The sequence below is a fragment of the Choloepus didactylus genome, chromosome 12, assembly GCF_015220235.1.
Source record: "Choloepus didactylus isolate mChoDid1 chromosome 12, mChoDid1.pri, whole genome shotgun sequence".
NCBI classification, from domain to species: Eukaryota; Metazoa; Chordata; class Mammalia; order Pilosa; family Megalonychidae; genus Choloepus; species Choloepus didactylus.
Window position 1 is genome coordinate 113,424 of NC_051318.1, and position 27,634 is coordinate 141,057.

The 27,634-nt window shown below is 52.2% G+C and overlaps 1 protein-coding gene across 1 annotated transcript in view; it reads left to right on the forward strand.

Moving 5' to 3' along the window:
* FOXO1 (forkhead box O1) overlaps window positions 1-27,433 on the forward strand; it is a 73,392-nt gene extending 45,959 nt beyond the window's left edge. Inside the window, 1 exon segment of the mRNA XM_037800596.1 lies at window positions 22,621-27,433. Coding sequence (XP_037656524.1) covers window positions 22,621-23,910 — 1,290 coding nt within the window. The 3' untranslated portion in view covers window positions 23,911-27,433.
* Window positions 27,434-27,634: the final 201 nt, after the last annotated feature.

Below are 27,634 nucleotides of genomic sequence, written 5' to 3' on the forward strand. Positions count from 1 at the left end.
TAGGAGGCTGCCCTGCAAGAAAATTAATTGCTAGTTTTAGGTAGCTTTTAAGAAAAGTCTCATTTAATATTTAACAAATCAGAGAATTGCTATGTTTTTTAGCATTAGTAGAAAACAGTAGCCTCCTGGAGTAAGTGTAAACTGGAAGTGAACGCTTTCCTGATTTTGTGGGGGTCAGTGCCTCACCTTTGAGTCTTTACTTTTTGGCTCAGAGTTAGTTTTTAGAGTCTCGTTCAGTGTGCTTCCTTCCGGTCTCGAGGCATGGCTGGTACTTTAGCAGTGCTGAGTTTTATAACGATGGCTGTTTTCTCACGTAGGCCGTGAAATGGTTGCTTTGTAGGTGGAAATATCAGAAACCACACGTCTTTTTGTCGTGTTTACTGATATGAGACCCAGAAATGTCCAAGACAATAAGGGCCTAACACCACTGTTCAGCAGTAAAAGCAATTTAAGGGATTGAAAAGAAGAAACTGGAAGTATTGAAATTGGAAGAAAAGCATGTGTAACTTAAATTCTTTTCAGGTATTGAAAGTCTGGTTTCCTGAACTGTGCTAAGAACCGAGAAAGACAAAAGAAGGCGAGACAAAGCTTTAGTCCCTGGCACTGCCTGGAGGCAGAGAGAATTCGGAAGCTCCCTTAAGGAGTGCAGCACAGGGCTCCTCCTGGTGTGGCTTTTCTTCTGCTTTCATTGCTGTCCAGGAGGAGGGTTCTCTGCTGTGCGCCTTGAAGTGCAGGCTGCGCCCTCAAGGACACGGCAGGCCTGGCCCGGGAACCTTCGTCTGTGTCCTGGTTTTTCTTGAGGTCCCCAGGCTGAGAGCTGAGAGCTCACCTGAGAGCTGTTGGAGGAGAGCCGTGTGTGGCGCATCGTGGTGGTCCAGCTGGAGTGCCAGTCGGGGATTCAGCGAGCCCAAGGACTCATTCATTTAATCTTCTAGGAGAGTTTCTAGTGGTTTCTGCCGTAGCTTTAGAGGCTGTGTGCTATCCCTGGGAAATAACCTACAGCCAGCAGCCCGAAGCGAAAGTGTGAGTGCTTACGGAGAACTTGAGTAACACCAACTGCACCACCATTTTATCCTCCGTTGACTGAAAGTTTCATCTCTTCAGCAGGAGACTTTGTTAAACAATAAGCAGTTGCGAAGATGGTACTGAAACACCTTCAAGTACCTATGATTTTGACTTAAGGTAAAAGTATGAATTGGAACCTTTCGTCAAAAAGGATTTCTCAGAATTACGTATTATGGGTTGAACTGGGTCCCCCAAAAAGTTACGTTGAAGCCCTAACCCCAGGACCTCAGAATGTGAGCTTATTTGAGAAGAGGGTCGCAGCAGGTGTCGTAGTTACGACGAGGCCTTCCCGGGGGCTGGGGCTGGGGCTGGCCGTGCGGGGACGGAGGGCGCCGAGACGGCCACCACCCGTCCGGCTGAGGCTGCTGCCGCGTAGCCTCTGGAGGGAGCCGGCGCCCTAGGTTCAGCTTCTGCCTCAGCTTCCTTATTCCGAGCCACCCCGTTTTTGGAGCTCTGTCACAGCAGCCTGAGAAAGGGGTCATTCCTGAGCGGAAAGGATGTTGTTGTTGGTTGAGGTGCACATTTGGCTCCAGTGCATTTGTGGAAAAGCGTTTCTTTTGAAGCTCTTGAATAGGTCAGTGTTGATGGTCTCGGATGAAAGCATTTTAAATTTGGCATTGCATGAATTTCCACACTAGCAGCCTGTCGAGAGCATGCAGAGACTTCTCACTGTGTCCCCTCTGTCCACGCAGCAAATGCGTGCTGACTGTCCCACAGACCCCCACACCCAGGTCGAGCCATCCTGGTGGGGATGCAGGCCCTGAGGAGGTAGGCTGCATATAAGGCGTGTCTTGGTGACCATGCTGGGGAGAAAGTTAACTGAAGAAAGCAGTGGCCTCATTGGACCTCAGTCGAGCAAAAACCTGAAAGCGAAAGGTCTTCCTTTGAATCTTCTATTTCTTCATCAGAACAACATAAACATCAAGGGAAAGAACATGCAGCATTGGTTGTTGACCCCGCTGTGCCGCTCTCGTGTCTGGGCAGAGTGAAGTCGCGCCCAAAGGTCGGGGAAGCTGAATGTCAGCGGAGGGCTTGTACTGAAGGAAACGCCGGTTTCGGTTGCTTTAACTGCGTGGGATGTGTATCTACTGCTGAGTGACAGGTTACTCCAGGACTCAGTGGCTTTAAATCACACAGTTAGGGTCCGTGAGTCTGTGCCAGCAGTTCAGAGCCGAACCTGCCCGGGTGCCTGTGGGTGGGGGGCCCCGGGGTCCCTCCCAGCCTCTCCCCGGGTGCCTGCGGGTGGGGGGCCCCTGGGTCCCTCCCGGCCTCTCCCTGGGTGCCTGTGGGTGGGGGGCCTCGGGGTCCCTCCCGGCCTCTCCCCGGGTGCCTACGGGTCGGGGCCCTGGGCTCCTGTCCCTGTCCGTGGCTGCCTTGTACTGCCCTTGTCTTGTTTAGACTTGATGAAAATTGGATTGAGTTATATTAGACTGTTTGAGAATAGATAGAAAAAAAAGTCTCTTTTTTTCTCTTGTTTGGTTGTTTTTAATTGTTGATTTTATTTTAAAAAATCTTATTGTGCTAACATATGTAACCATTTACCGTTCTGTTTTTAACTGTACAGTTAACTGGTAGTCATCACCATCACCCCGAGAGGCAATCTGTCCCCATGAAGCCCTAACCCCATCTTCCCACCCTCCTGTCCGCTGGCTGCCTCGGAGCTCCTTCCGGTCCCTGCGAATTTGCTCCTTGGGGAGATTCCTTTCCATGAGCCGTGTGTTGCCGCCGCCGTCTGCCTCCTGGACAGCTCGGCCCAGCGGCCCTTTCCTGTTGCTGATGGTTTCTGGTGACTCTGCCTGTAGACCCCGGAAAGCATGTCCGCTCGAGTATTCGCACCTTCCAGAATCTAGAGAGGGCTTGGTGGGGTTTGCTCCGAAGAGGCTGGTGCCTCCTGTCGGTGGGGGGAACGCCGAGGGGCGCAGAGGGTGGGGCAGTGGTCACGCTGCTGCCCGGGGTAGATCCCCACCCTCCCCGCCAAGCCTTGCGCGTTCATGTTCAGGTTTCACGATGAAGAGGCATCCCAAAGCTTAAAAAGACATTTTTCTGGACTTGGAGATGGTGTAAACATTTGCTTACTTCTGTTAGTGTCAGTTGTGGAGGATTTGAACCCTCATTTTCACTAGGTTTTTTAGCTGAATCAACAGAAAAGGCAAGGAAGGAATTTCATTGCACTCAAGATGTCACATGATTCAGGTGCACTGAGATGCAGGAGCCGGAAAGGCCTGTCCCCAGTGCCCCCCTCATTCAGGGTGTTCCGTGAGCCTGTCCCCGTGTGCACCCCCTCATTCGGGGTGTTCTGTGAGCCTGTCCCCAGTGCCCCCCCTCATTCAGGGTGTTCCGTGAGCCTGTCCCCAGTGCCCCCCCTCATTCGGGGTGTTCCGTGAGCCTGTCCCCAGTGCCCCCCCTCATTCGGGGTGTTCTGTGAGCCTGTCCCCAGTGCACCCCCTCATTCAGGGTGTTCCGTGAGCCTGTCCCCAGTGCCCCCCCTCATTCAGGGTGTTCCGTGAGCCTGTCCCCAGTGCCCCCCCTCATTCAGGGTGTTCCGTGAGCCTGTCCCCAGTGCACCCCCTCATTCAGGGTGTTCCGTGAGCCTGTCCCCAGTGCCCCCCCTCATTCAGGGTGATCCGTCAGCCTGTCCCCAGTGCCCCCCCTCATTCAGGGTGTTCCGTGAGCCTGTCCCCAGTGCCCCCCCCTCCTTCAGGGTGATCCGTCAGCCTGTCCCCAGTGCACCCCCTCATTCAGGGTGATCCGTCAGCCTGTCCCCAGTGCACCCCCTCATTCAGGGTGTTCCGTGAGCCTGTCCCCAGTGCACCCCCTCATTCAGGGTGATCCGTCAGCCTGTCCCCAGTGCACCCCCTCATTCGGGGTGATCCGTCAGCCTGTCCCCAGTGCACCCCCTCATTCGGGGTGTTCCGTGAGCCTGTCCCTGTGTGCACCCCCTCATTCGGGGTGATCCGTCAGCCTGTCCCCGTGTGTACCCCCACATTCGGGGTGATCCGTCAGCCTGTCCCCAGTGCACCCCCTCATTCAGGGTGATCCGTGAGCCTGTCCCCGTGTCCACCCCCTCATTCAGGGTGATTGTGAGCCTGTCCCCAGTGCACCCCCTCATTCGGGGTGTTCTGTGAGCCTGTCCCTGTGTGCACCCCCTCATTCGGGGTGATCCGTGAGCCTGTCCCCGTGTGTACCCCCTCATTTGGGGTGTTCCGTCAGCCTGTCCCCAGTGCCCCCCCTCATTCAGGGTGATCCGTCAGCCTGTCCCCAGTGCACCCCCTCATTCAGGGTGTTCTGTGAGCCTGTCCCCATTGTACCCCTTTCATTCAGGCTGCCCCTCACTCACTCCTTTTTCTGAGCTGCTCCCTGGCAGGTGGGGTCAGGCAGGTTCACCTGCTTTTGGGAAGGAGGTGGGGGAAGGAAGAGGGTTAGAGCAGAGCCTTCCGACCTTGGGCTCCGCAGTTTGGCATTGGTGCAGAAAGTGGAGTTATTCTAGGAGCCCCAGTTTGAAGATTGCTGTGCAGAAACCCATCTGTGCCACCAGTTGACAACATTTCTGGTGCAAATATTGTCATTTGCTCTCAAGGCAATCTGCTATTTCAGTCCTAGATGCAGTTTTGTAATATGTTGGGCGAAATAGCAGCGAGAAAGGTAACTTCAGTGGCATGATCTTCAGGTTAAAAACAGTGGTGTTTCCAGGAGAATTTCTGGTGTGCCCCCTCTTTCCTTGGCTGTCAACACAAGGTTGTTTCCCTTCGTGCTGACTCTGCGCCCGCTAGTAGAGAAGGTGGAGGGAGGTTCTCCAGGAGAAGGCGTGAGCACTGACGCTTCTTTAAAACTGCCTGTGGGGCCAGCGTGCTCGCCCATCCTGTCGGTAAGAAAGCGGGTGGTTAGAGAATGGCAGTTGGGACGCCGTGCGCCCCCTTTTCCCGCACCTGCTGCTGAGGTGTGGGGTGTCGTCAGGGACCCTGGAGTACCCTTCTGCCGCCCTCGGGGAAGCCGTGCAAGCCCTTGTTCCTGTGGTGTCCACCATTCTCCAGTCTGACGTGGGCGGAGCCCCTGCTGCGGTGTGTGCACACGGCACAGAAGTGTCTCATTTCTGCCTTTTTATGAGATGTGCTTTGTTTTGTTAATTAAGAAAAAAATCTGGTCTCAATCCTTCAAATGGATTTTAACTACATTATGGATTAGAATCTTCCGTTTTTTAAAAAAACACTGCTCGGATTGAGTGTGGCAGTGAGAGTCCCAGGGTTTTACCCTGGGGCATTTCCACATTCTTTCCAGACATCCATGTCAAGGCAAAAACTTTGAAGTTCAGTAGCCCCAAAAGAGATGTTTTTTTTTCTTAAATCCTGCTGTGACACAATACCAAGGATAGAGTTCTGCACTTACCTTGACGTCTTTTATCGTTTAGACTTTACAGTCAAACCTTGGAAGCTGGCCACAGCTTGGATGCATTTTCATGTTCTTTCCCTTGTAGATCACATGGGCAGGCTCTCCTGTATCCCACGGCCTGCAGAAGCTTTGACCTGTGGAAGCACATCCACTTTGGGTTTCTGCAGAGCACCACAGAGTCACACAGACAGGGTCTCAGGAAGGCAGAGGAGTTATCGGTGCTGTCAGTGTCGAGGAGAGTTGTCATCCTCTCTGCAAAGCGGGGTTGGCCCCGACTGACTGGCCGTCCGTATATGGAGCGGTGATCCTTTAAAAGACTCCATTGTGAAGTTTACTGTGCGTGTGTGCATGTTTGCGTGTGCTCAAAGGAAATATTATGTATTAAACGGGAAGGCGGGGGAGGAAAATTCCAGGAAATTGAAAGGTGAGGTTGTCGTTCACTGAAAAACAATGATTTAAAAACTGATTTCAGAACCATCTGGCTTCTCTCCATACTTTTATAGTCATAGTTTTAAACATCCTTTCTTAAACATTATTAAATAACATCATTCTAATAAATTGGCTTTTGTTATTTGGTATTAATGACCAAGAGTATCGCTAAAACTGTTTCTCAAACGAGCCTGTCGGCAGGCCGACGAGACACGTACGGAGAAATACTCTGGGACTTGGCCCTTTGAGTCGTGATCTTTTGGGTTATTTTCTTGGAACGTTAGGACTGAAAGGCACCTTGGGCAGAGCTGGTGGCCCTGGTGCTGGGGCAGGGTCTGTGCCCTGGAGGGTGGAGTGTTACTTGGCCTTTCCCAGAGTGGATGGCATTGGAACCATTTGGGGATCTTTTGTGCAAGCCACAGGCCGTGCAGCCTCACTTGCTCATCAGATATGTCCAGAATTGGGGGCAGCCAGCGTCGCTGTTTCCTTGTGTCTTTTGCTTAGAATTTGAAACATTCCAAACATCTGGAAAGGCACAGAGAGCATTGTAGCCACAGCAGCATGCAGCCCCTCTCCAAGGGGACCCAGTGGCTCCACAGTCGGGTGCTGGGGTGCTCCTTTGCTCCTTTCCTGCAAAAAGTGGCCCATGGCTGGGCGCTTGTGCACGGCCGTCAGCGCTTGCTGGGTTTTTTTTTTTTTTTTTCTTTTTTTACTTTTCTGCCAGTTTGGATGTGTTATATCCCCCAAAACACCATTATCTTTGATGCAGCCTTGTGGACAGACATATTAGTGTTGATTATGTTGGAATTCTTTGAGTGTTTCCATGGAGATGTGACTCAATCAACTGTAAGTGAAACATGATTGGATAATTCCCATGGAGGTGTTACCTGACCATTCAGGTTGGGTGTTAATTGGATCACTGAAGTCCTATGAAGTAATTCACAGTCAGAAGGCACTCAGAGCAACTGAGTGACATTTTGGAGAGGAGCTGCAGCTAAGAGACATTTTGAAGGCGGCCGTTGAAAGCTGACGCTGTTTTGAAACAACCTGGGAGCAAGCAGACGCCAGCCACATGCCGTCCCAGCTAACAGAGGTTTCCCGGATGCCAATGGCCTTTCTCCAGTGAAGGTACCTGATTGTTGATGCCTTACCTTGGACACTTTATGGCTGTAAGACTAACTTTGTGACAAAATAAACCCCCTTATAAAAGCCAGTCCATTTCTGGTGTTTTGCATAACGGCAGCATTAGCAAAGTGGAACAACTTTACATGTAGTTTTCATTCTGCAACTTGACTTTTTTACAATCAGCGTTATGCTTTTGAAATTTAGCTGTGTAGTTGCCCTGACGTGGCTCCATACTCAACAGTGATATTGGGAAATTGAACCAGACAGCTTAAAAACCTACCTAATGGAAAAATGCTAGAAGATGCAGGTGGGAGAGAGTCTCTGTTGAATTTGTATTGTAGAACATTGTGATTTATGGGACAATAGATTTGAATTATACACTAGTTCGGAAAACCTAAAATCAGCATAATTAGAATTAATTGCATCTTGTATGAAAAATTGTTTTTATTTACTGTGGATTTAGTTACTGCAGTTTGATTCAAACAGGTGAAAGTTAAGATTTGTGGCATAAAACAGGAAGCAGAGGGGGGCTAATTAAAGTTCCGTTGGTGCCTTCCAGATACGAACCCCGTTTGTGTTGCCGTGGGGGGCTGCCCCCTGCACAGGCTCGAGGTGAGAGAGTGTGCTCAGTAGCAACATGAGGCTCTTTTTGTTGATTTTTTTGCCTTTATGTAGTGTCTCTTCAGGCTTTATCCAAGAAAGGGATCACAAAGGAGGACCCAGATTTTCACTGTTTCATCTTCCCTGGACGCCTCTTGGGCCCTGGAGATGCCTAAATTCCTATGTTCTCCAGGAAAGTGCCCGAGCATTTGGCTTTGTTTTGTGTGTTTCTTGTTTCTGTCAGCCCCTCAGCGGCTGGATTTGAAAGTGTTGGTGCCCTGGCCGTAGCCGAGAAGGCCACGGCACCGTTGCGGTGAGCAGGCGTGAGCAGGCGTGACATGTCCTCGAAGTCGTGCCATGTTGCGGCAGCTCTGTGTGGTGCAGGGCTGTCTTGGCTTACCTTGCCCGGCTGCGTCCTGGATGACTTTCACCTCCAGTGACGCCGCAGCAGTGGTTCTGCAAGCAGATCAAGGGCCGGTATAAGTTTTGCCCAAGAACATTCTGGCACTGGGGTCTCTTTGAGTCTGTGCAGGCAGGTGACGGGAGGGGCAGGTGCCCTCTGCCTGCAGCCAGGGACTCAGTCTGCAGGCGTTTTGTATGACTGTCTCGTTTTAATGCTTTCAGAAGCCCTTTGAGGTGGCAGCTGTAATCCCGTTTTGCAGCAGAGGAGATTGAGGAGTAGAGGAGGGAACCCCCCGTGTCACGGGTGTCTGAGAGCGGGGCTGTCTCATCGAAGCCCGTGCTCTCCAGCCTCTGTGTCCTTCTACAAAACTGTTGCGTTTTCCTCCCATCCTGCCTGAGGAAACACCTGGAAAAAACAAAAATCTTAGGCAATACTTTATGACCTTGAACTTATTTGGTTATACAAATAGTTATATATTTGCATAAGTAACATTTTTACATTATGTGTACTTAGACATTTACATATATATTTATGTGTGCATGAATATTCATATACACACGTTACACGTGGATATCACGTATAGTACAGGGCCTGGCGCTTGGTGGGAACTCAATTTTAATTTTTTGAATGAAAGCACGAAAGAGGAAAGTATGTAGGTTTTTTGTCTCCCAAAAAAAGCAGCTTTATTCTGATATGAAAGTTACACCTGCTCTTTCTGTAACAACAACAGCAAAAAAGATAATATAGAGAGGCAAACTGCATGGTAAAACTGCACTTGGCATTCAGAGGCAACACATTTATGTCCATCAGGATTTTCTTGGAAAAGAAATAGTGGACGATTTGGGTGCATGTGATTGGTGACAAGCAGCACGATCCACGGATGGTGCGGGTACTCGGCTCTCCCCAGGCACAGGGCAGCCTCCGTCGCTGGGGCTGTGGGGCTGACCCTGCCAGACCTGGGCCTCGTGGGCCTGCCACTTGCACTCTGGGCCGGCCTGGCCTCAGGCTGTGTGTCCTCCCAGCTCCGTCTGTGGCTTCTGCCGTGTGGAGAGTGGGTCACAGCCCATGCCAAAGCGTCCTGTGGGCTGGAGGACTCTTGGAGGCGCCTTTCTTTATTTCATCCCTTCTTTTAAGTGAACCAATCTAAAGCCCTCTTCTCTTTCTTATTTCTTGCTCCTTGTTCTCATCTCATCCTTTCCTGTACCTTGTGTTCTTTCCTTTCTCCCATGAGAGTGTTTAGGGAGGTGGAAGGGGTTAGTAGTTAGTGGTGCCCCCACTCCAGCCCTGCCTTGTGGGGGCTCATTGTGAGGCTGGGGTGTGTGGGAGTGCCCGGCCTGGGTGAGCTGCGTCTCCATACTTCAGGGGTTAGGGGCACACAGCCCTCACAGCCGGGAGCAAGGCCCCCGAGCACCTGGGCTTCGAGGTGCCAGGGCAGGTGTGCCCTCAGTGGGAGCCGTGCCCAGGGCATGTGTGTCCTTGGTGGGAGCCGTGCCCAGGGCAGGTGTGTCCTCGGTGGGAGCCGTGCCCTGGGGCAGGTGTGTCCTCGGTGGGAGCCGTGCCCTGGGGCAGGTGTGTCCTCGGTGGGAGCCGTGCCCTGGGGCAGGTGTGTCCTCAGTGTGAGGCATGTGCTGGGCAGGTGTGTCTTCGATAGGCGTGTGCGGGGCAGGTGTGCCCTTGGTAGGAGGCGTGTGCGGGGCAGGTGTGCCCTCAGTGTGAGGTGTGTGCTGGGGCAGGTGGGATCTGCCTTCCTCCCCTCCACCGGCCAGTCTAATGAAGCAGCACCTTCCGGGGAGCACACAGGTGGCTGAAAACCTCCCAGCCAGACCCACCTCCAGGGGAGTCTTTATTCCAAAAGTGTTCTTGGTGTGAGCCGTGTGCGGGGCAGGTGTGCCCTCAGTGTAAGGCGTGTGTGGGGCAGGTGTGCACCTTAGTGTGAGCCATGTGTGGGGCAGGTGTGCCCTCGGTGGGAGGCGTGTGCGGGGCAGGTGTGCCCTCAGTGTAAGGCGAGTGTGGGGCAGGTGTGCACCTTAGTGTGAGCCATGTGTGGGGCAGGTGTGCCCTCGGTGGGAGGCGTGTGCGGGGCAGGTGTGCCCTCAGTGTAAGGTGTGTGCCAGGGCAGGTATGCACTCGGTGGGAGGCGCGTGGACGGCCCTGTGGCTTCCCGCCGCAGCCCTCTGTACCGTCACGATAAGCTCTTGCAGTCCGGGTGCTTGATGCCTTGGAAGCACTGGCGTCTGTTCTTGAGTTTGACCCTGGCGCGAGGCAGTGAGGGCAGGGTCACTTCCCCAGCCCCTTCGGTAGGGAGGCCGAGACACAGGATGTGGGCTTGTCTGAGAGCCCGCACGCGAGGGTGGCGAGACTCCGCGGGCTTCTCTCTCTTGACCCTGTCTTGCCTTGAGACCAGTGTTTTCTTAACACCAGATGGTCATTTCAGAGAACATTCTGTCACAGATCGTGGACAGAAATGTGAGACGAGCATGCTCCCAGCCACAAAGCAAAACAATAAAAAAATCTGAGTTAGTGGAGAGGCGTTTGGTTTTGTTTCACTTTCTTTTTGTATTAAAGTGAATCTAGCATATGGAGAGCCTTGCAAAGCCCTGCAGTAAGGATCCTGTTTTAAATCTCTGTGGCCAGAGTGTCCCAAAATATATTCCACCAGCGAGCTCTCTGCACCCGGGAGGGAACCATACTCAGTGGGGCGTGTTGGAGAGTGCTGCAGACGCCTCTCCCCCACCTGTCCGGAAGGGCCACGGGACCTGTGTGGTTAGAGGAAAATCTGAACTTTGGGGAGAGTCTGGGGGATGCTGTCTCACAGGCAGTGGCTGGAGACACTTTTGGAATAAAGACTCCCCTGGAGGTGGGTCTGGCTGGGAGGTTTTCAGCCGCCTGTGTGCTCCCCGGAAGGTGCTGCTCCGTTAGAGTGGCCGGTGGAGGGGAGGAAGGCAGATCCCACATCCATCTCGTTAATCCTTCCAGCAGCAACAGAGCCCGGCAAACCCTTCATGTTGACAGATGGCGTGGACCCACACACCCAGACCCAGATGGACAGACGGCCTGGACCAGACAGGCAGACAGACAATTCTGCATTGAAATCTCAAACCAAGGAAGCAAGTCCAACTTAGAACTGATCCTGGGTCTTGATGCATTTTCTGCTTTTTCTGCTTTCAGCCTCGCCTAGGCCAAGCTGCTCAGGGATCGGGTATAGACCGCAGATCCACACACAGCGCTGTGACTCCAGAAGACGGAAGCTGAATGAAGGGGGTGTTTAGTTTGTTTTGGTGGGTGAATCAGCTTATCCCAGTGGGAGGAATGGCTGCGGGTGCTCGGAAATGGATCGGAGACGTTGGTAACGTGGACTTGGTGTTTCTCGGCACGTGTTGCCCGGCTGTCCTTCACAAAATGACCAGACCATGTATCGGGTTCTGCGAGGTGCTTGAACTGTTGCTGGTGCCTTCCTGGTCACTTTGTGGCTTTTAGACCTGGCTGTCAGCTGCCTGTGCCGGTTTGAATGTATTATGTCCCCTAGAAAAAGCCATATTCTTTGATGCAATCTTGTGGGGCAGACATAATAGTGGGGATCAAGTTGGAACGTTTGGATTAGGTTGTTTGCATGGAGATGCGCCCCACCCAGCTGTGGGTGATTACTCTGATGAGATGTTCCCATGGAGGTGTGGCCCCGCCCATTCAGGGTGGGCCTTGATCAGTGGAGCCATATAAATGAGCTGACTCATAGAGAAGGAACTCAGTGCAGCTGTGTGTGATGTTTTGAAGAGGCGCAAGCTTGCTAGAGAGGAACGTCCTGGGAGAAAGCCATTTTGAAACCAGAACTTTAGAGCAGATGCCAGCCACGTGCCTTCCCAGCTAACAGAGGTTTTCCGGACGCCACTGACCATCCTCCAGTGAAGGTACCCGATTACTGATCTGTTACCTTGGACACTTTATGGCCTTAAGACTGTAACTGTGTAACCAAATAAACCCCCTTTTTATAAAAGCCAATCCATCTCTGGTGTTTTGCATTCCGCAGCATTAGCAAACTAGAACACTGCCCATCCCCCACATGTAGCGTCAGCCCAGGGCTCTGACGAGGCCTGTGCAGGGTCCGTGTCGGCAGCCTCCTGCCCTGAAGACCGAACTCTGATGACTCTGCTGACAGTCTACATAATGGGATTCAGTTTTCAATCAGATATTCTGCTGACTCATAACAATTTATAATGAAGGTTATTGTATGCTGAAGTCTTTCTGTATTTCCCTGCATGTGGCCAATATCATAGCATTTACATTTCAGTAAGTATCAGGAGATTAAGTTCTAAAACTGAGCAGTCTAATGCAGTAGCAAGAAGCCGTATTTTGGTATTTAAATTAAAATTAGAAGTTCAGTTCCTCAGCTGCTTGCATTTTAAGTGCTCAATAGCCACATGTGGCTAGAAGCTACAGTACTGAACAGTGCAGATACGGAACATTCCCACCATTACCTGAGTTCCGTTAGACAGCGCTGCCCTGGAGGATTGTGTCACGTGGAGGAAAGGAAGCCCTAAGGATTCTGTCAGGAGCAAGAAGGGGTATTGTTAGATTATAATATAGGGCGCGGGAAACAAGCGTCCTTTCAGTCAGAACCAAAAAATAAAACCTTGGGAAAAGGGGTGTGGCAGATTGTCTCATTGTTTAAAGAAATGAAAACTTACCTAGGATCTGTTATGTGCCAGACACTGTAATAGGCAGGTCCTTAATTCTCACAACACTCTTAGGAAACACATACTGTTATTATAATACCAGTATATTATATTACTTATGAGCATATTTTATCCATTTTACAGATAAGAAAACTGAAACCAAGTCAGCATATAGTGAAGCTGAGACTGAATCCCTGGTATGCAGACTCCCAGACTATACTTTTTTCACTGCCTATGCTGCCACAGTCAGCCCTTTAAAAGAAAATGTCTGGGGTTCTGTCCTCTTCCCTTCGTGTGTGTGAGTCAGGGTTCTCCTTGGGCTTTTGGGAGAGCCACGGACATCTCGGCGCTGCAGCTGAGGATCTGCCACGTGGTAGGTGGTTTGTCGTGGCTTTATCCTTGCTGACAGCTACATCATGGGGTACCGTTTCCTTTAATTTCCTTTTAGCTGTTCAAAACAACCTGAAAGATGTGGCCGAGCTGAGACAATGACCTCAAGGAACAAAAATAAACCTTTCAAAACGTACAAGCTGAGTTTGATGCCAAATGTGAACGATGGATGAGATGTGTGAAAGCACACTGGACTCATTCTTGAAGGGAGAATTTAAAAACTGTTTCCAAAACAAATGGTCCCTGCCCAGTATCCTGGCCTCCTCTGACTGTGAAAAAATCAGAGATTATGCCATGAGTTAAAAACAAGCACATGTCATTCCCATGCTGAGATGAGAGCCAGGCAGCGGCTTCAAGTCAAACCCCGTTGTTTTCAGGGCTGGGGGTGGGAAAGGAACCAAGCGCCCCTCATGGGCGGACGGGGGCACCGCGGAATACCGGCTCCTCCCCACGGTGCCTTCGCTGCTCAGGAAGGTTTATCTGCCTGCGCTCGGCTTCTTGGATAACTGCTGCTCGTGGTGCCCTCCAGGCCGCGCGTCCTGGTGTCGCTGTGGGGTCCCGGCAGAGCCCGTTTCCAGGCTCACCTCTCAGCCACCTCGGCCCTGTCTTCCAGGTCCCGATTCAGGTACAGCCAGACTTTCCTCTCCTCTCTTCCCCAGGCAGGCTCTGCCAGCACTTTGAAAGTTTTTCCTTCTTGGCCACTTCACATGCACTGAGCATCACAGTAAGATAAACAGTGAGCGCTTCCTTCTTCCAAGCGAGGGGGCCGAGGACTGAGACTGTCACCCCTGAGCTCAGGTGGTACACAGTGGGGGCTGCTGGGCCTAGGGCGCGTGTTCCTAGCCAGGCCATCTGTCTGTCTGGGTCTAGGTCTGTCTGGGTCCAGGCCACATGCCCATCTCAGTCCAGGCCATCTGCCCATCAGGGTCCAGGCTGTCTGTCCATCTGCGTCCAGGCCGTCTGCCCATCGGAATCCAGGCCATCTGTCTGTCTGGGTCTAGGTCTGTCTGGGTCCAGGCCACCTGCCCATCTCAGTCCAGGCCATCTGCCCATCAGGGTCCAGGCTGTCTGTCCATCTGCGCCCAGGCCGTCTGCCCATCGGAATCCAGGCCATCTGTCTGTCTGGGTTTGGGTCTGTCTGGGTTCAGGCCATTTGCCCATCGGGGTCCAGGCCGTCTGTCCATCTGGGTCCAGGCTGTCTGTCTGTCTGGGTCTAGGTCTAGGCTGTCTGTCCGTCTGGGTCTAGGTCTGTCTGGGTCCAGGCTGTCTGTCCGTCTGGGTCTGGGTCTGTCTGGGTCCAGGCTGTCTGTCCATCTGGGTCCAGGCTGTCTGTCCATCTGCGTCCAGGCCGTCTGCCCATTGGAATCCAGGCCATCTGTCTGTCTGGGTCTAGGTCTGTCTGGGTCCAGGCCACGTGCCCATCTCAGTCCAGGCCATCTGCCCATCAGGGTCCAGGCTGTCTGTCCATCTGGGTCCAGGCTGTCTGTTCTTCTGGGTCCAGGCTGTCTGTCCATCTGGGTCCAGGCTGTCTGTCTGTCTGGGTCTAGGTCTAGGCTGTCTGTCCATCTGGGTCCAGGCTGTCTGTCCGTCTGCGTCCGGGCTGTCTATCTGTCTGCGTCCAGGCCGTCTCTCCGTCTGGGTCTGGTTCTGGGTCTGTCTGGGTCTAGGGCATGTCCCTGGCCACATCGCCTGCCCTTGAACTTCGCTTCACTTCCCGCTGTACGCCGAGCCGTCCCCTCTCCTTTGACCCACTGCCCCCAGCTCTCGGTCTCTCCCTGCTGGCTCTGCTGCCGCCGGACCCCCAGGACCCCCAGGACCCCCAGACATGTGCGGTTGTTCCTCAGCGTTGGCTCAGGAGACCTTGGAGCTGCCAAGAGCCTTCGTGAGTGTACAGTGGGAGCTCGGTAGACACCGTCGAGTGAAAATTACCTTGATGGCTGTGGATTTGGCTGAATCGAACGACCCTAATTTATGGTGTTGAAATGTGATAGAAATAAAATAATTTCTGAAATTGTCACTGGTTTCAAATAGTTTACATTATATTTACCACAGTTAGGTTTTGCTCAGTTTCTTGATGAATTTTGAAAGGAGATTTCAGTGATAAAAATTGAAGGTGAAAATTTATGTTCTCTGTGTATTCCCAGTAAAAGTGACTGACTGGGCCCCTGAGAGGCCCTCCCCTCCACCCGACAGAACGGACGCAGCTCCGCTCTGGTTACCGTCATGGCTCTTTAGAGCAAATCATATACAATTAAAGTAAGTGAATGAACAACTAACCCTCCCCAGAAAACTCTTTTTAGGAAAAGAAGTTCTGTTCTAAAATCATTTGCTACTGCTGGCTTGATTTATAGCTGCTTTGAAGACGAATGTAGTTACCCAGTAGATTGGTGTCTGTCTCAGAATCGTTTGATAGAAATGTAACATGGATTTAAAAACAGTCAGAATGTGAAACATCTCATCCTTCTGGAATGATTATTTTAAACTGTTCAGCCACTAACAGGTTATAAACTAACTCTGAACCACCCATGATGGTCCTCAGGAGGTTCGGAATTTGACTGCGTTGCTTTTCTCAGTAATAAAATCAAGTTGTAAACAAATCCCAGAGACCCCGTTCTGGTTTGGGGAGGAGTGATCTTTCAGAGGAGCAGGTCCTGAAGTGGTCAGATGGCTTTCCCTGACAGTGGAAAACCTTGCCTTTTGTTCTGGAATATTCAGGGATTTCTAGAAGCATTCTCCTAATATGCTTGAAATTTTAGGTAAGAGCATCCATTACAGGTACATGTTTGTGTTTTTTCTAAACTCGTTCTCACGTGGTCTTCACAACCTGCCTTTGAGTTACACGGTCACGGTGTTGGCGACGTCTGTCCGGCTCTCATCGAGCATCGTGGCCCAGCACACAGTGTGAGGAAGGGGCCCGAGTGCACTGGGGCTCTCCGTGGTGGAAGTGGTAGCCAGTGTCTCTGGTTCCAGCCTCGGTGGCTGCTGCTCCCAGGCCCCTTCTGAAGGAAGTGCAGAGGGACAGCACTGGGGACGGTGAGGAGTTTCAGCTGTGCCGTCTGGGTGCTGCCTGGCGTGACAGTTGCTTTTTTCCGGTGGCCGAACCACCCGGGACGTGGTTCATTCGGAGAACCTGTCGTCCTTCCCTTGACTGGACAGAATTCTCGGTGTTTTCAACCCCAAACAACAAAGGTGTATTGTGTGTCACTGGTGCATTTTAAAAGATGAGCACCTTCCTAAAAATGAGAATAACCACCAAATACAGCTGCAGAGCTTTTGTCTTTGGAGATTTTTGAAGATGGTCTTGTACTTGTAATTTCCCTGCATCCAGTCTACAGTTTCCAAAGAGGGCTTGAGTTCACACTGGACGTGAGAAATTTTCCTTCCTGAGGTTTCCTAACCGCTTGGGGGGTCTGCAGGGTAGGCCTGGAACCCTCTGTCTTAACTTACCTTTTCCTTTCGGAAGACGGACCAGCACGGACCGGGGCTGAACTCACAAATGCCTGAGCCCAAGGAATTCTTGGTGGGGTTCCCCTGTCGTCCAGCTCTGGCTCCAGGACACGCTTGCCTGGAACCTTCCGGCGTCCCCTTCGCCTAGAATGCCCTTGGGGGGGAGCTCGTGCTCCCTGCTGGCCTCAGTCCTGACCTGCGACCAGTCTAGGCCAGAAGCCCTGTGGGCGTCTGTAGCGTCAGTGTGTCTGTTTGTGGGGTGACAGCCACTGCGCGGGGCTGGTGCGGCTGATGCTGTGTTCTCAGCTGAGGGTGGAGACGCGGCACACAGCTCGGGCGCTCATTCTGGGATGGAAACTCGGCTAGCAAATGCGCACAGCAGTGCCCGGCGGGGAGAGGCTGCATGTGGAGCACATTAGGGACGGGAGGGAGTCCAGGCTGGGGTGGCCTCGGGTCTGTGGACGGTCAGGAACGGTAAAGAGCAGGCGTTTCCAAAACCTTGGTTTGGTGCCTTTTTTGGCCTCCTCAGGTGGCCGAAGGGTGTCCACGGGGCGCTCTCTTGGGGGGTGTGTGGGTAGATCTCTCCTGCAGCCTGTCAGACGTGGGACGTTTGGGAACAGCACTGGGTGGGTCCCAGTCTCCCACCTGGGGGGGGGGGAGGGTTTTACTTTAGACCTGGGCCCAAATGGTTTTGCTGGAATTGAATCAGCCAGTGAGTTTTGGTAACTATTTGGTTTGGGACAGAACTTAAAAATTTTAGGGAGGTGGTCTAAAAGTAATGCGTATTTCACAGGCACAAGTTATCCCAGTTTTCCAGTTGGGATAACTGGCAAGTTGTCTCCAAGAAAACCCTGCTCTCATGGTGATGTGTGATTGCCTGTTAGGCTTTATGGGGATTTGCCAACCCTTTTGTATCTGGATTATCATATTTAGGTCCAAATTAGGAAAAAAACGCATGAACCTAAACTTAGTAAATAGAATTAAAGTACAAAGAGTAGCATTTCTTGATAAATAGATTAAGGAGTTAATGGACAGTTTCTCTCTAGATTTTCATGCAAACGTTTAGGATGAAAAACAATTCTGAAGGATGCATGCTGTGGGTGGGGCATTTTCCTAGAGATTGTATCTGTCAAGTTTCTGGTGTTCCTATGCCTCTGCATTTCTACCCATTAGTTCATCGTTGCTCTTGTAAGCAGTTTGGGTGCACACCTTGAATAAACATTTAAGAGGCTCATTGCTAACTCTAACAAAATATGTTAAAATCCACTGTAGTTCTCCAGTGACTTCTTGAAACTTTAAAATTGATCGAACTCTTGGTACATGCTTCGTTATGTGCCTAATTAAGTTTTTCAGCAGAGGAGAATAGATCCTAATGAGTGCTTTGCTTTTGGTTTTTGTTTTGCCTTATTCTTTTGGCAACCAGATAGGTAAGGTAGTTAATGCATAGTCATGTGGTGCATTTATAGAGCACTGCCAGTTAGAAAAGTGGCACGGCTGTGAAACAGACGCTGGGTTTTCGTCGGGAAGCAGCACATGGGTCTCCTCCTGTGGGGCATGCGTCTCGGACAGCAAGTCCGTGTCGTGGCTGCTGATTAAACTGAGGTTTCCCGAAGGGCAGTTCCTTCCAACTGCAGGGGCTGGTGGTGGGCAAACCAGCCGGGAGAGAGGCAGCCCCTGGCCCGGCCAGCAGCACGGTGTGCCCATTTAGCCACGTCAGCCTCGGTCTCTGTGCGTCCACCCGGTACCGACCAGCCCGTGAGAGCGTTTGTGCTCCGAGCTCCCCTTGAGCAGGAGGCCGCGGTGGCCCTCGCCCGGCCCGGCGTGTCCTGGGGTTCCCGGGTCTCTGAGGCCGTGAGTGCGTGTGCCGGGTCGGGACGCTGCGTGCGCCGGCGCCCTCGGCCTCCAAGCGCAGCTCCTCGGCAAGGGCTTTCCTGCAGGGCGTGGTCAAGCCCTGCGGCCGAGGGGGTGCGGTGTGCCCCGTTAAATTACTTTCTGAGAGACAAAGGCTTGAATAACATTTGAGTAAGTTTTCTGCTTTATCCCTGGAGATTTTAAGAACCCCAGATGGATGAGGCCGTCTGAAACGGTGCTTGGTTGACAGGAGATCTTGTCAGCAGCACCCGTTTCCTGCTCGCTCGTGCCCCTCTCCATGGGGCGTTTTGCCCTCCGGCATGTCTCCGTAACCTGTCCCCATCTTGTAGGCTCCGTCGGGGGTTTTCTGCCTGAACTCACGGCTCGTGGGTGAGCAGGGGCCCCAGGTGGACACGCGCCGTGGCCAGCCCTCCACAGAGGAGACTCGCACGTCAGCAGCCCCGGTTCCTTGTAACCTGCTGGGGTAAAGCAGTTATTAGTAATGCAGAAGAAGAATTTTTATAAACCAGTAAACAGAATTATTGCCTTCCTTTGATGCTGCTTCACTCGTGAATCCAGGAGTGGTTTCCCAGCCCATCCTTGGGTCAAAGTGTGGTTGGACAGAACTGTTTTGAGCCTCAGTTTTCCCATTTCTAGGTTGGGGCCAGGAATGCCTGCCTCTCGGGGCTGCTTCGTGGCAGGCAGGCATTTGTAGACAGAAGTGCAGACGTCAGGGACGAAGGCCAGAGTTTCAGAGCAGCTTGAGTTGAAGGATTTTTGTTTTGGTCAGACATGAGAAGCAGCGAGATCTTGGCATTGCCGAACAGGAACGAGCCATGGGACAAAGCAGTGACGGAGGCCTCGCTGACAGGGGTGGCAGGTGGGTCTGAGCTGTCCGCCTGGGTCGGAGGGCGAGGGTCCTGGGCCCAGGCGGGGGTCGGGAAGAGGCCCGGCTCCTAGCCAGGCACGAATGGAGGGACCTGAGGCACCAGGAAGCTTCCAGACTCGACTCAGGTGGTTCTGCTCGGCCGGCAGGCACCTGGAGGGTCACGGAGTAGACGGGGGTCTCTCCAAACATGTTGTAAATGCGTTCTCTTTTGATATGGAATTTACTCATCCATATTGTACCAATGTCACATACGTTATATAACGCACTCACCAGTGTCAGTTTTAAAAGAATGAGATGAACAATTAAAACCTAACTTGGGCTGATTTCTTCCTGCTCCGCTGGCTGTCAGGGCTCAAAGGCTCTGTCTCCTTCCTGAGCCTGCGGATGAGACGAGAGCCCAGCGTCTCCTGTCCAGTTGTCACCCCCGTGGGGGTCCGACAGCTGCCCACGGGCTCGTGAGGAAAACACCTAAACTTTCCTCTGGAGCAGCCGCTTCTCCAGTAACACACGCAGAAACCTGTGTGCGTGGGAACAGGGCGGATGTGATTCCCGAGAAGTGAGTCTAGTTTTTATAATAAGGTAAGTTTCTAAAACAGATGTGCCCTGTTGCGAGTGCAGTCATTCGAATAACAGCAGCAGCTGGCATCGATGGAGGGGAGCACGTCATGGAGGCATGACTGGTGGCGAATGAGCTGCTGCCCAGGAGAGTTGCAGGCTGGGAGGGGGTGAAGGAGAAATGCTTCTGGAAGGAAGGAGGAGTTGAATGGGGACAGCCCTGCGGCCTGGGTCTGGTGTGGGCATGAGGCTGTGTGGAGACATGCCCGTTGGCATGAGCTGGCACACGGACGCGCGGATGGGAGATGCCAGTGTTGACTGACGTTTTCTCACGTGCAGAGATTGTTGGGACAGGCTGTACGGTGGGAAATAGCCAGCCCTGGCCTCTGCTTCTGGAGCCCCGGATCCAGGCACAGAGCACAGAGCTAGGCCCAGCAAGTGCACCCATCTGCCGGGTTCAGAGATGGGGGCCCTGGCCATGCAGGGGCTCCCTGCAGGCCAGGGTTGCGCCAGTCCAGCTCCCTGAGAGGCAGGTGCTGCGGTGTCTCGTGGCAGCGTGCGTGTTGGGGCCTGGGTGCGCGGCCCACTGCCTGGAAGGCAGCCTCAGCTCAGCAGGGGCTGCCGGTGCTCTCAAGGCACCCTGCGGAGACGCAGGGCAGGGTCAGAGGTCAGTGCGTGGGTGAGGGGTTGCTGGTGCTTGCCCTCTGCCCTCACGGCCGGCCATTCTCCCCAGTGACCTCTGCCTCATGGGGTTTACTGCCTCGGCGCCCCCCAAGCCCAGCCCCAGCTGGAAAGCACAGCTTCTTTAACGTCCTGCTAGTTGTGCAAAAAAACAGGAATTTTTATACGAAGCCCTGCACAGCAAATGTTTTCCTGCTTGGAAAAAAAACGTTTAATTGTTGGCAGAGTTCAGGGAGTCTGCTGGAGAGCGACCTGAGGTGTCCTTTTACAGACTTGCGCCGGGGGCTGTTTTCACAACTCACGGGTTGGGTCCCTGTGGGCTTTTAAGTTCTAAGGACTGAATTGGGGTGTGTCGCACTTAGTGAAGGTTTCTTGAACTTTTTAAAGATTTTACCATGACAAAGACTGCAGTGTTGTCAAAAATGTCCCGCACTCGCAGTTACCAGGGATCCCTGCAGTCACGCGCGTTGCAGAGCTGCGCCCCGACCCTCCCCACGAGGTGGACCCCAAAGCCTCCGGAGCCGTCTCTCCCCTCGTCGTTAACTAAATGCGACAGGACAGGAGCCAGGCTTCCTCTCCTCCAGAGGTTCCAGAGCAGCTTATCTGTGCCTTGGTCGTGTTCAGCAGATGGAGCTGCCCTGGTGGGAGGTTGTGCGAACTCCTGGCTCCAGCGTGGGCGGTTGTGAGGCCGGAGTACTGGGCCCTGCTCCTGTCGTGTCTCTGGGACAGGCCTGTGGTCGAAGGGGAACTTAGGACTGCGTGCATGCGTGTGTGCATGAGTGTGCGTGTGAATGCGTGTGTGCGTGCATGAAGGTGTGTGCGCACGTGTGCATGTGTGCACGAGTGTGCGTGTGAACGTGTGTGTGCACGTGAGTGCATGTGAATGCGTGTGTGTGCATGAGTGTGCATGTGAACGTGTGCGTGTGCACACAGCCTTCCCCTGGGAGAGTCGACTCTCAGGACTGCAGGCTGGGCTGGCTCCGCGGCAGGAAGGAGGAGGGCGTCTTGGAAAGGAGGCCCCCGTGGGCTTCTCTGCTCAGGGCCGTGGCTCTCACTGGCATACGGGGCACAGGCCTTGGCACTTGGGCAGAGGGTCAGTGGGCGTTTTGAAACGTGGGTCTCGCTGGCTGCTTCTCTTTCCTGGAAGTGAGGTTTTTCCTTTTCTCTTTCTGCTTGAACGAGAGGCCCTGAGCGCGGCTGGTGCTGGCACCGGTCCCCCGTTGATGGGGGTTCCTCCTTCCCAGCGCCGGGTCGCACAGGGACCTCCCAGCCTGTCTGGTCCCTCCCAGCGGTGGCGCTGTGGTTTGCACTCGGGCCATCGCACACCTGCGCCCCAGGCCGGCCCCAGTCGGGGTGTCGTCTCCCCCATGGGGCCGCCGCCGGTCTCTGGTAGATGTGAGGCCCGGGGGCAGCACCTGCTCCAGCCCCGGGGCACATGCCACGGGCTGAAGTCTCAGGCTCTCATTCTCCATCTCTTCCTCCTCTCAACACTTGGTTTTGGACGGAGAGAAGCCGACTCAGGAGTTGGGGTGTGTGGTGACTCCTGGGAGGGGGAGTCTACTTGAATTAAAAATTTTTTTTTTCTGGCAATAGAACTTTCTAAAATTAAAAAAAGAGAAGGCTCTTTCACTCATCTATATTTGCCAGATGGGCATTGAAGTGTAGGTGAATCTAGCTCTTTATTAATCCTTAGCCGGCATCATGTCCTGCTTCATTCCTTTCTTTTCCCTAGACACGGGGGCCCAGGAATGTTCAACTTCTGTCTTTGTGAGAACGTGTATGATTGGAAGAGAACTGGCAGTGGTTTTAGGGTAGCACAGATAGGGTTTTTGATGGTACTGATGTGGAGTACTATTTGCTTAGCATCGTATTCTAAAGGTGCAATTTCCCCATAAAATGTTCTATAAAATATGGCTGTTTAAAAGAAGGCATTTATAAGAATGGTTACTCTTATAAAAGCTGTTTTCCCTCTTCAGCTAAAGCTCCTTGGTAGTGGGTCTCGGAGCTGCCACAGCTGCTCGGGGGGCTCTTCTCGAGTGTCCTCGTCTTCCGTGAACACACGCTGTGCCAGTAGTGAGCTTCCCATGTGGGGAAGTCGTGCTTTTCTCACGTGTTGTTTTGCTTTCCAGAATTCGATCCGCCACAATCTGTCACTGCACAGCAAGTTCATCCGGGTGCAGAACGAGGGAACTGGGAAGAGCTCCTGGTGGATGCTCAACCCCGAGGGCGGCAAGAGTGGGAAGTCGCCCAGGAGGAGAGCTGCCTCAATGGACAACAACAGCAAGTTTGCCAAGAGCCGCGGCCGTGCCGCCAAGAAGAAAGCCGCCCTGCAGTCCGGCCAGGAGGGGGCTGGGGACAGCCCCGGGTCCCAGTTCCCCAAGTGGCCGCCAAGCCCTGGCTCGCACAGCAACGACGACTTCGACAGCTGGAGCACCTTCCGCCCACGAACCAGCTCCAACGCCAGCACCGTCAGCGGGAGGCTGTCCCCGATCATGACCGAGCAGGACGACCTTGGAGACGGGGACGTGCACGCCATGGTGTACCCGCCGCCCGCCACAAAGATGGCCTCCACACTGCCCAGCCTCTCAGAGATCAGCAGCCCCGAGAACATGGAGAACCTTCTGGACAACCTCAACCTGCTCTCGTCGCCCACGTCCCTGGCCGTTTCCACCCAGTCTCCGCCCGGTGGCTTGATGCAGCAGGCGCCGCGCCACTCGTTTGCGCCCCCAAACACCAGCCTGAGCTCACCGAGTCCGAACTACCAGAAGTACACGTACAGCCAGCCCAGCGCCAGCCCTTTGCCCCAGCTGCCCCTGCAGACCCTCCAGGACGGCAAGCCGGGCTACGGCGGCCTGGGCCAGTACAGCTGCGCCCCGGGGCTCCTCAAGGAGCTGCTCACCTCTGACTCCCCGCCCCATGGTGACCTCCTGGCGCCCGTGGACCCTGGGCCGGCACAGCCCGTCAGCCGCGTCCTGGGCCCCAGCGTGCTGCTGGGCCCCGGTGCGGTGCTGCCGGCCTATGGCGGCCAAGTGGCCCACGGCCCCCACGCCGGACACGCTCAGCCGGCGCCTGCGGCCAGCGGGCGGGCCCTGCCCCACGCCTCGGGCCTGAGCCGCCTGACCCCGCTGAAGACGCCCGTGCAGGGGCCGCTGCCGCAGCCTGTGCAGATACACGCCCTGGGGGGCTACTCGGCCAGCAGCTGTAACGGGTTCGGCCGGGTGGGCGTCCTCCACCAGGAGAAGCTCCCAAGCGACCTGGACGGCATGTTCATCGAGCGCCTGGACTGTGACATGGAGTCCATCATCCACAACGACCTCATGGATGGGGACACGTTGGATTTTAACTTTGACAGTGTGCTGCCCAGCCAGGGCTTCCCGCTGAGCGTCAAGACGACGACGCACAGCTGGGTGTCGGGCTGAGCCGGGAGCAGGTGAGCGCCCCAGCGTCCCGGCCCCAGGAGGTGCCTGTTAGTCCTGTCCACCCTTTACCACTCGTAAGTGGTCGCTTTGAGTTGAAACACAAGGAAGCTTCCTTTTACTGTTTTTAAGGTCGTCTTTTGACGGATGGATGCGTCTCTTTGGTAGCTCTTCAATTCAACTCAAATGCTGGAGGGTGCTTTTATCAAGTGGGTACCCCTTTGATCAGTTCAGAGCTGTTCGAGACAGCTCAAGCCCTCTCCTCCGTGTGCCTGTCACTGTGAGACGTTAAGTTAAGTTGGCTTTAATTTGACTATATTTTTGTTGTTGTGTGTGTGTGTTTTTCTAGGCTACATTTAAAAGTACTTCAGATTATCTGGCAGCAGGAGCTGAGAGAAGCAATCCAAAGATGTCCTTCACCCCTCTTAGTTTTCTTGATTAAAGAAAAAAAAAAAAGCGTTCCTTTTTTTCCTTTCGTCAGACTTGGCAGCCAAGACCCTTTTCCTGTACAGGATGTTTGCCCGATATTTGCAGGCTGTGTGCTGCTGCAGATAAGGACTGTGCCATTGGAAATTTCATTACGATGAAGTGCCAAACTCACCACACCATATAATTACAGAAAAGACTTTTGGATCCTGCTGTGCTTTCAACTTTTGTACATGAGCAGTAGATATAGAACTGTATTTGTGAGTGTTCTTGTGTTTTTAAATATCCACTTGGTCCAAGGAAAGTTTATACTCTTTTTGTAACACTGTGATTGTCTCGTGTCCTTGGTAAGTTAGACTTCTGTTTTACTACCTGCGTTCTGCTGAACTGATGAATCACAGGTGCCGTCTCCACTCTGCACCTCACTGGGCAGCTTCGGATCCACTCCCAGTGCCACAGACTCACGGAAACCAAGTAGCCTGTTCTCAATCTGCTGAATTGTTGGACTTGTCAAACTCTTTTGAAAAGAAAGAGATTAAATGCCAGCCGTGTACAGTTCTTTTCTATTGTTTTGTTTATTTTGTTATTTGCAATTTTGTACAAACATTTAAATGGCTCTAATTTCCAGATGAATGATTTTGGTGTTATCCTTGGTATTGAGGTCATTTTTGGAATAGATTCTGAATTGTAATGTTTTCTTAAAACTAGAGTCTACTTTGTTATATAGTCTGCTTGTAAATTTGTGGAATCAGGTATTGGGGGCAGCATTCATAATTTTCATTTTGTATTTCTAACTGGATTACTACTAATTTTATACGTGCTTAACTGGTTTGTACACTTTGGGATGCTACTTGACTAATCTTAAAAATGTAATTAATGTTTGCATACTCAATGTTCCGGCCTTTTTTTTTTGGTTTGCATTATAGCAGGAAAGCAGTGAATTGTCCTGGATGCCTTGTATTTCTTTTTTAGGAGAACTCGATACGCTCTGTTCCCAGGTGACGATGCACCGTGTAGGGTGGAGTGAGTCAGACGGAAGCTGTGTGCTGCTCTGCTAGTTGCTCCCAGGAGGCTCATGATGTTTGTAGGTTGGAAAGTGGGAGCCACGTCTAGCACAGTGCTCCTTCCTCAACTCCGGGGGCTTTGTAAACTTGACCCTTCGAGTTGAGCATCAGCTTCCCCTCATAATTCTCTGCTCTTTTTTTGATCTCGTGGAGGCTGGTTTTGTAGCCCTGCTTGAAGAATGCTTGTCAGCACTCACGCTTCATCCCTCTTTCCTTCTAGAGCGGTATGAGAGGTGGAGTTGAAGGAGGAAACTTTACAACAGAACCAACTTGTAGAATGCTTTGTATTCCCAAGTTACTATACCCAAGCAGAATAGGCCTTGTGTAAAAATTGGGGCAATTGATTTGAAAACCAACAAACCAGCTGTAATTTGTACATTTGACTTTATTTTAAAGCCTTAGCTTAAGTTAAGAATTTGAGAGCTTCTTTAGCCATTAGCAACCTAAACCATGTTCAGATCATGATGCATTAATACTTTGCGGTTACCTGTAACTGAGGGACCCCGTTGACTGGCTTTGTTTCCCATTTAACCCACTGGTATTTTCAGGTTGTGGGCATGGCAGAGGGGCAGTCCCAGCAGCCACGAGGCTCCGATTTCCCCGTATTAGCCTAAATCACATGCGCGCTGTCGTGCATGTTAGCTGCATCTTGGCTGGCCTGGTTTTCCCGCCTATGTAGGAGGAGCACAAGTCATGTTTCTGATCGATTTCCTAGTCAGCCAGCTCTGCTGTAACCTCCCCGCTGTATCTGGCTTTGTTTTGAAAATTCATTGAACGGCCCTTTCTCCAACTGTCTTCGCTGTTGGCCGTTCCAAAGCATGGCTGGCGGAGGAGCCGCCACTGCAGTGCCTCCTGCACACGGCGGGTGCGTTGTGGGCTCCTCTTCCGTTCGCACGAATCCCACGTTCCCGCCTCCCACTCCTTTACCAGCACGCAGGCAGCCGCAGCCCCCGTTCGTTCATTAAACGACCTTGTTTAAAAATTGGGGCAATTGATTTGAAAACCAGCTAATCAGCTGTAATTTGTACATTTGAATTTATTTTAAAGCCTTAGCTTAAGTTAAGAATTTGAGAGCTTCTTTAGCCTTTAGCAGCCTAAACCGTATTCACATCATGATGCGTTAATCCTTTCCAGTTGCCTGTAACCGAGGGACACGGTTCCCGCAGTTCATTAAAGAATGAGAGTAAAATCACTGTTTAAATCTTAAAAGAGGTTTCTTTCTCCTGAGTCTGTAAATACCCCCCTCCAGTTTTTGTTTGTGTTGGTATCTGTGGGGTACAGTGAAGTCCAGTGGAAAGCAAACATTATGTGACCTCTGGTTATTCTTTTTCTGTAAGAATACTGACTTTCTGGAGTAGTATGTCGTTACTGTAAACGATCGCTTCATGGAATGTGCAGATGATACCACCTATGCAGCCTTGTTTGATTTATTTCCTCTGGTTTGTACTGTTATTAAAAGCATATTGTATTATAGAACTATTCAGATATTTTAAATATAAAGATGTATTGTTTCCGTAATGTAGATGTATGGAATATATTTAGGGAATAGATGCATTACGTGGAAAGTTCTGCTTGGCAAACTGACAGAGTCTAAATAATTAGCAAATATTGTATTCAGTCAATGGGGCATCCTTAAAAAGACACTTAAAATGGAAACAGTTCTCCAAAGGTATAAAATTTGAACGTGTTTAACTGCTGGATATGTCCCAATACTTACCCCATTACTTGAAATTCTTACCTTCAGCTCTTAAGAGGTTTTAATTTATAACTGACTTCAGATGAGCAGCTTTGCTCCTGGTTTTGGTTCGGGAGCCCTCAGTGTGTTGGAAACGCAGTGTGGCGCACACATGTGTGACTGCTGCGTCACACCCGGCGCCTCCCTGGGGTGATCACACTCGCTCACTCTCCCTGCTCGAGGTCAGTGACCGGCGGAGCTCACGCCACTGTTGGGGACGCTCGAGAAGTGCCTGACGATGTACGGAGACACGAGAACAATCCTTGCTGTTGTATAAAGCCATAAATGTACATAAACTACGTTTAATGGCTCGGTGTCTTTATTTTCTGATTGTGCAGAATGAGCCCTTTACTAGGATTTGTCTTTAATGTTCAGCTACCACTGGCATTCACCTTTGTCAGCTGCAACACTTGGCTTGTTCACGGGAGGGAACCCTGGGACCACAGCCCAGCCCCGGAGGGTGAAGACAGCGTTCCTGATTACAGACAACCCTGGGGGACTC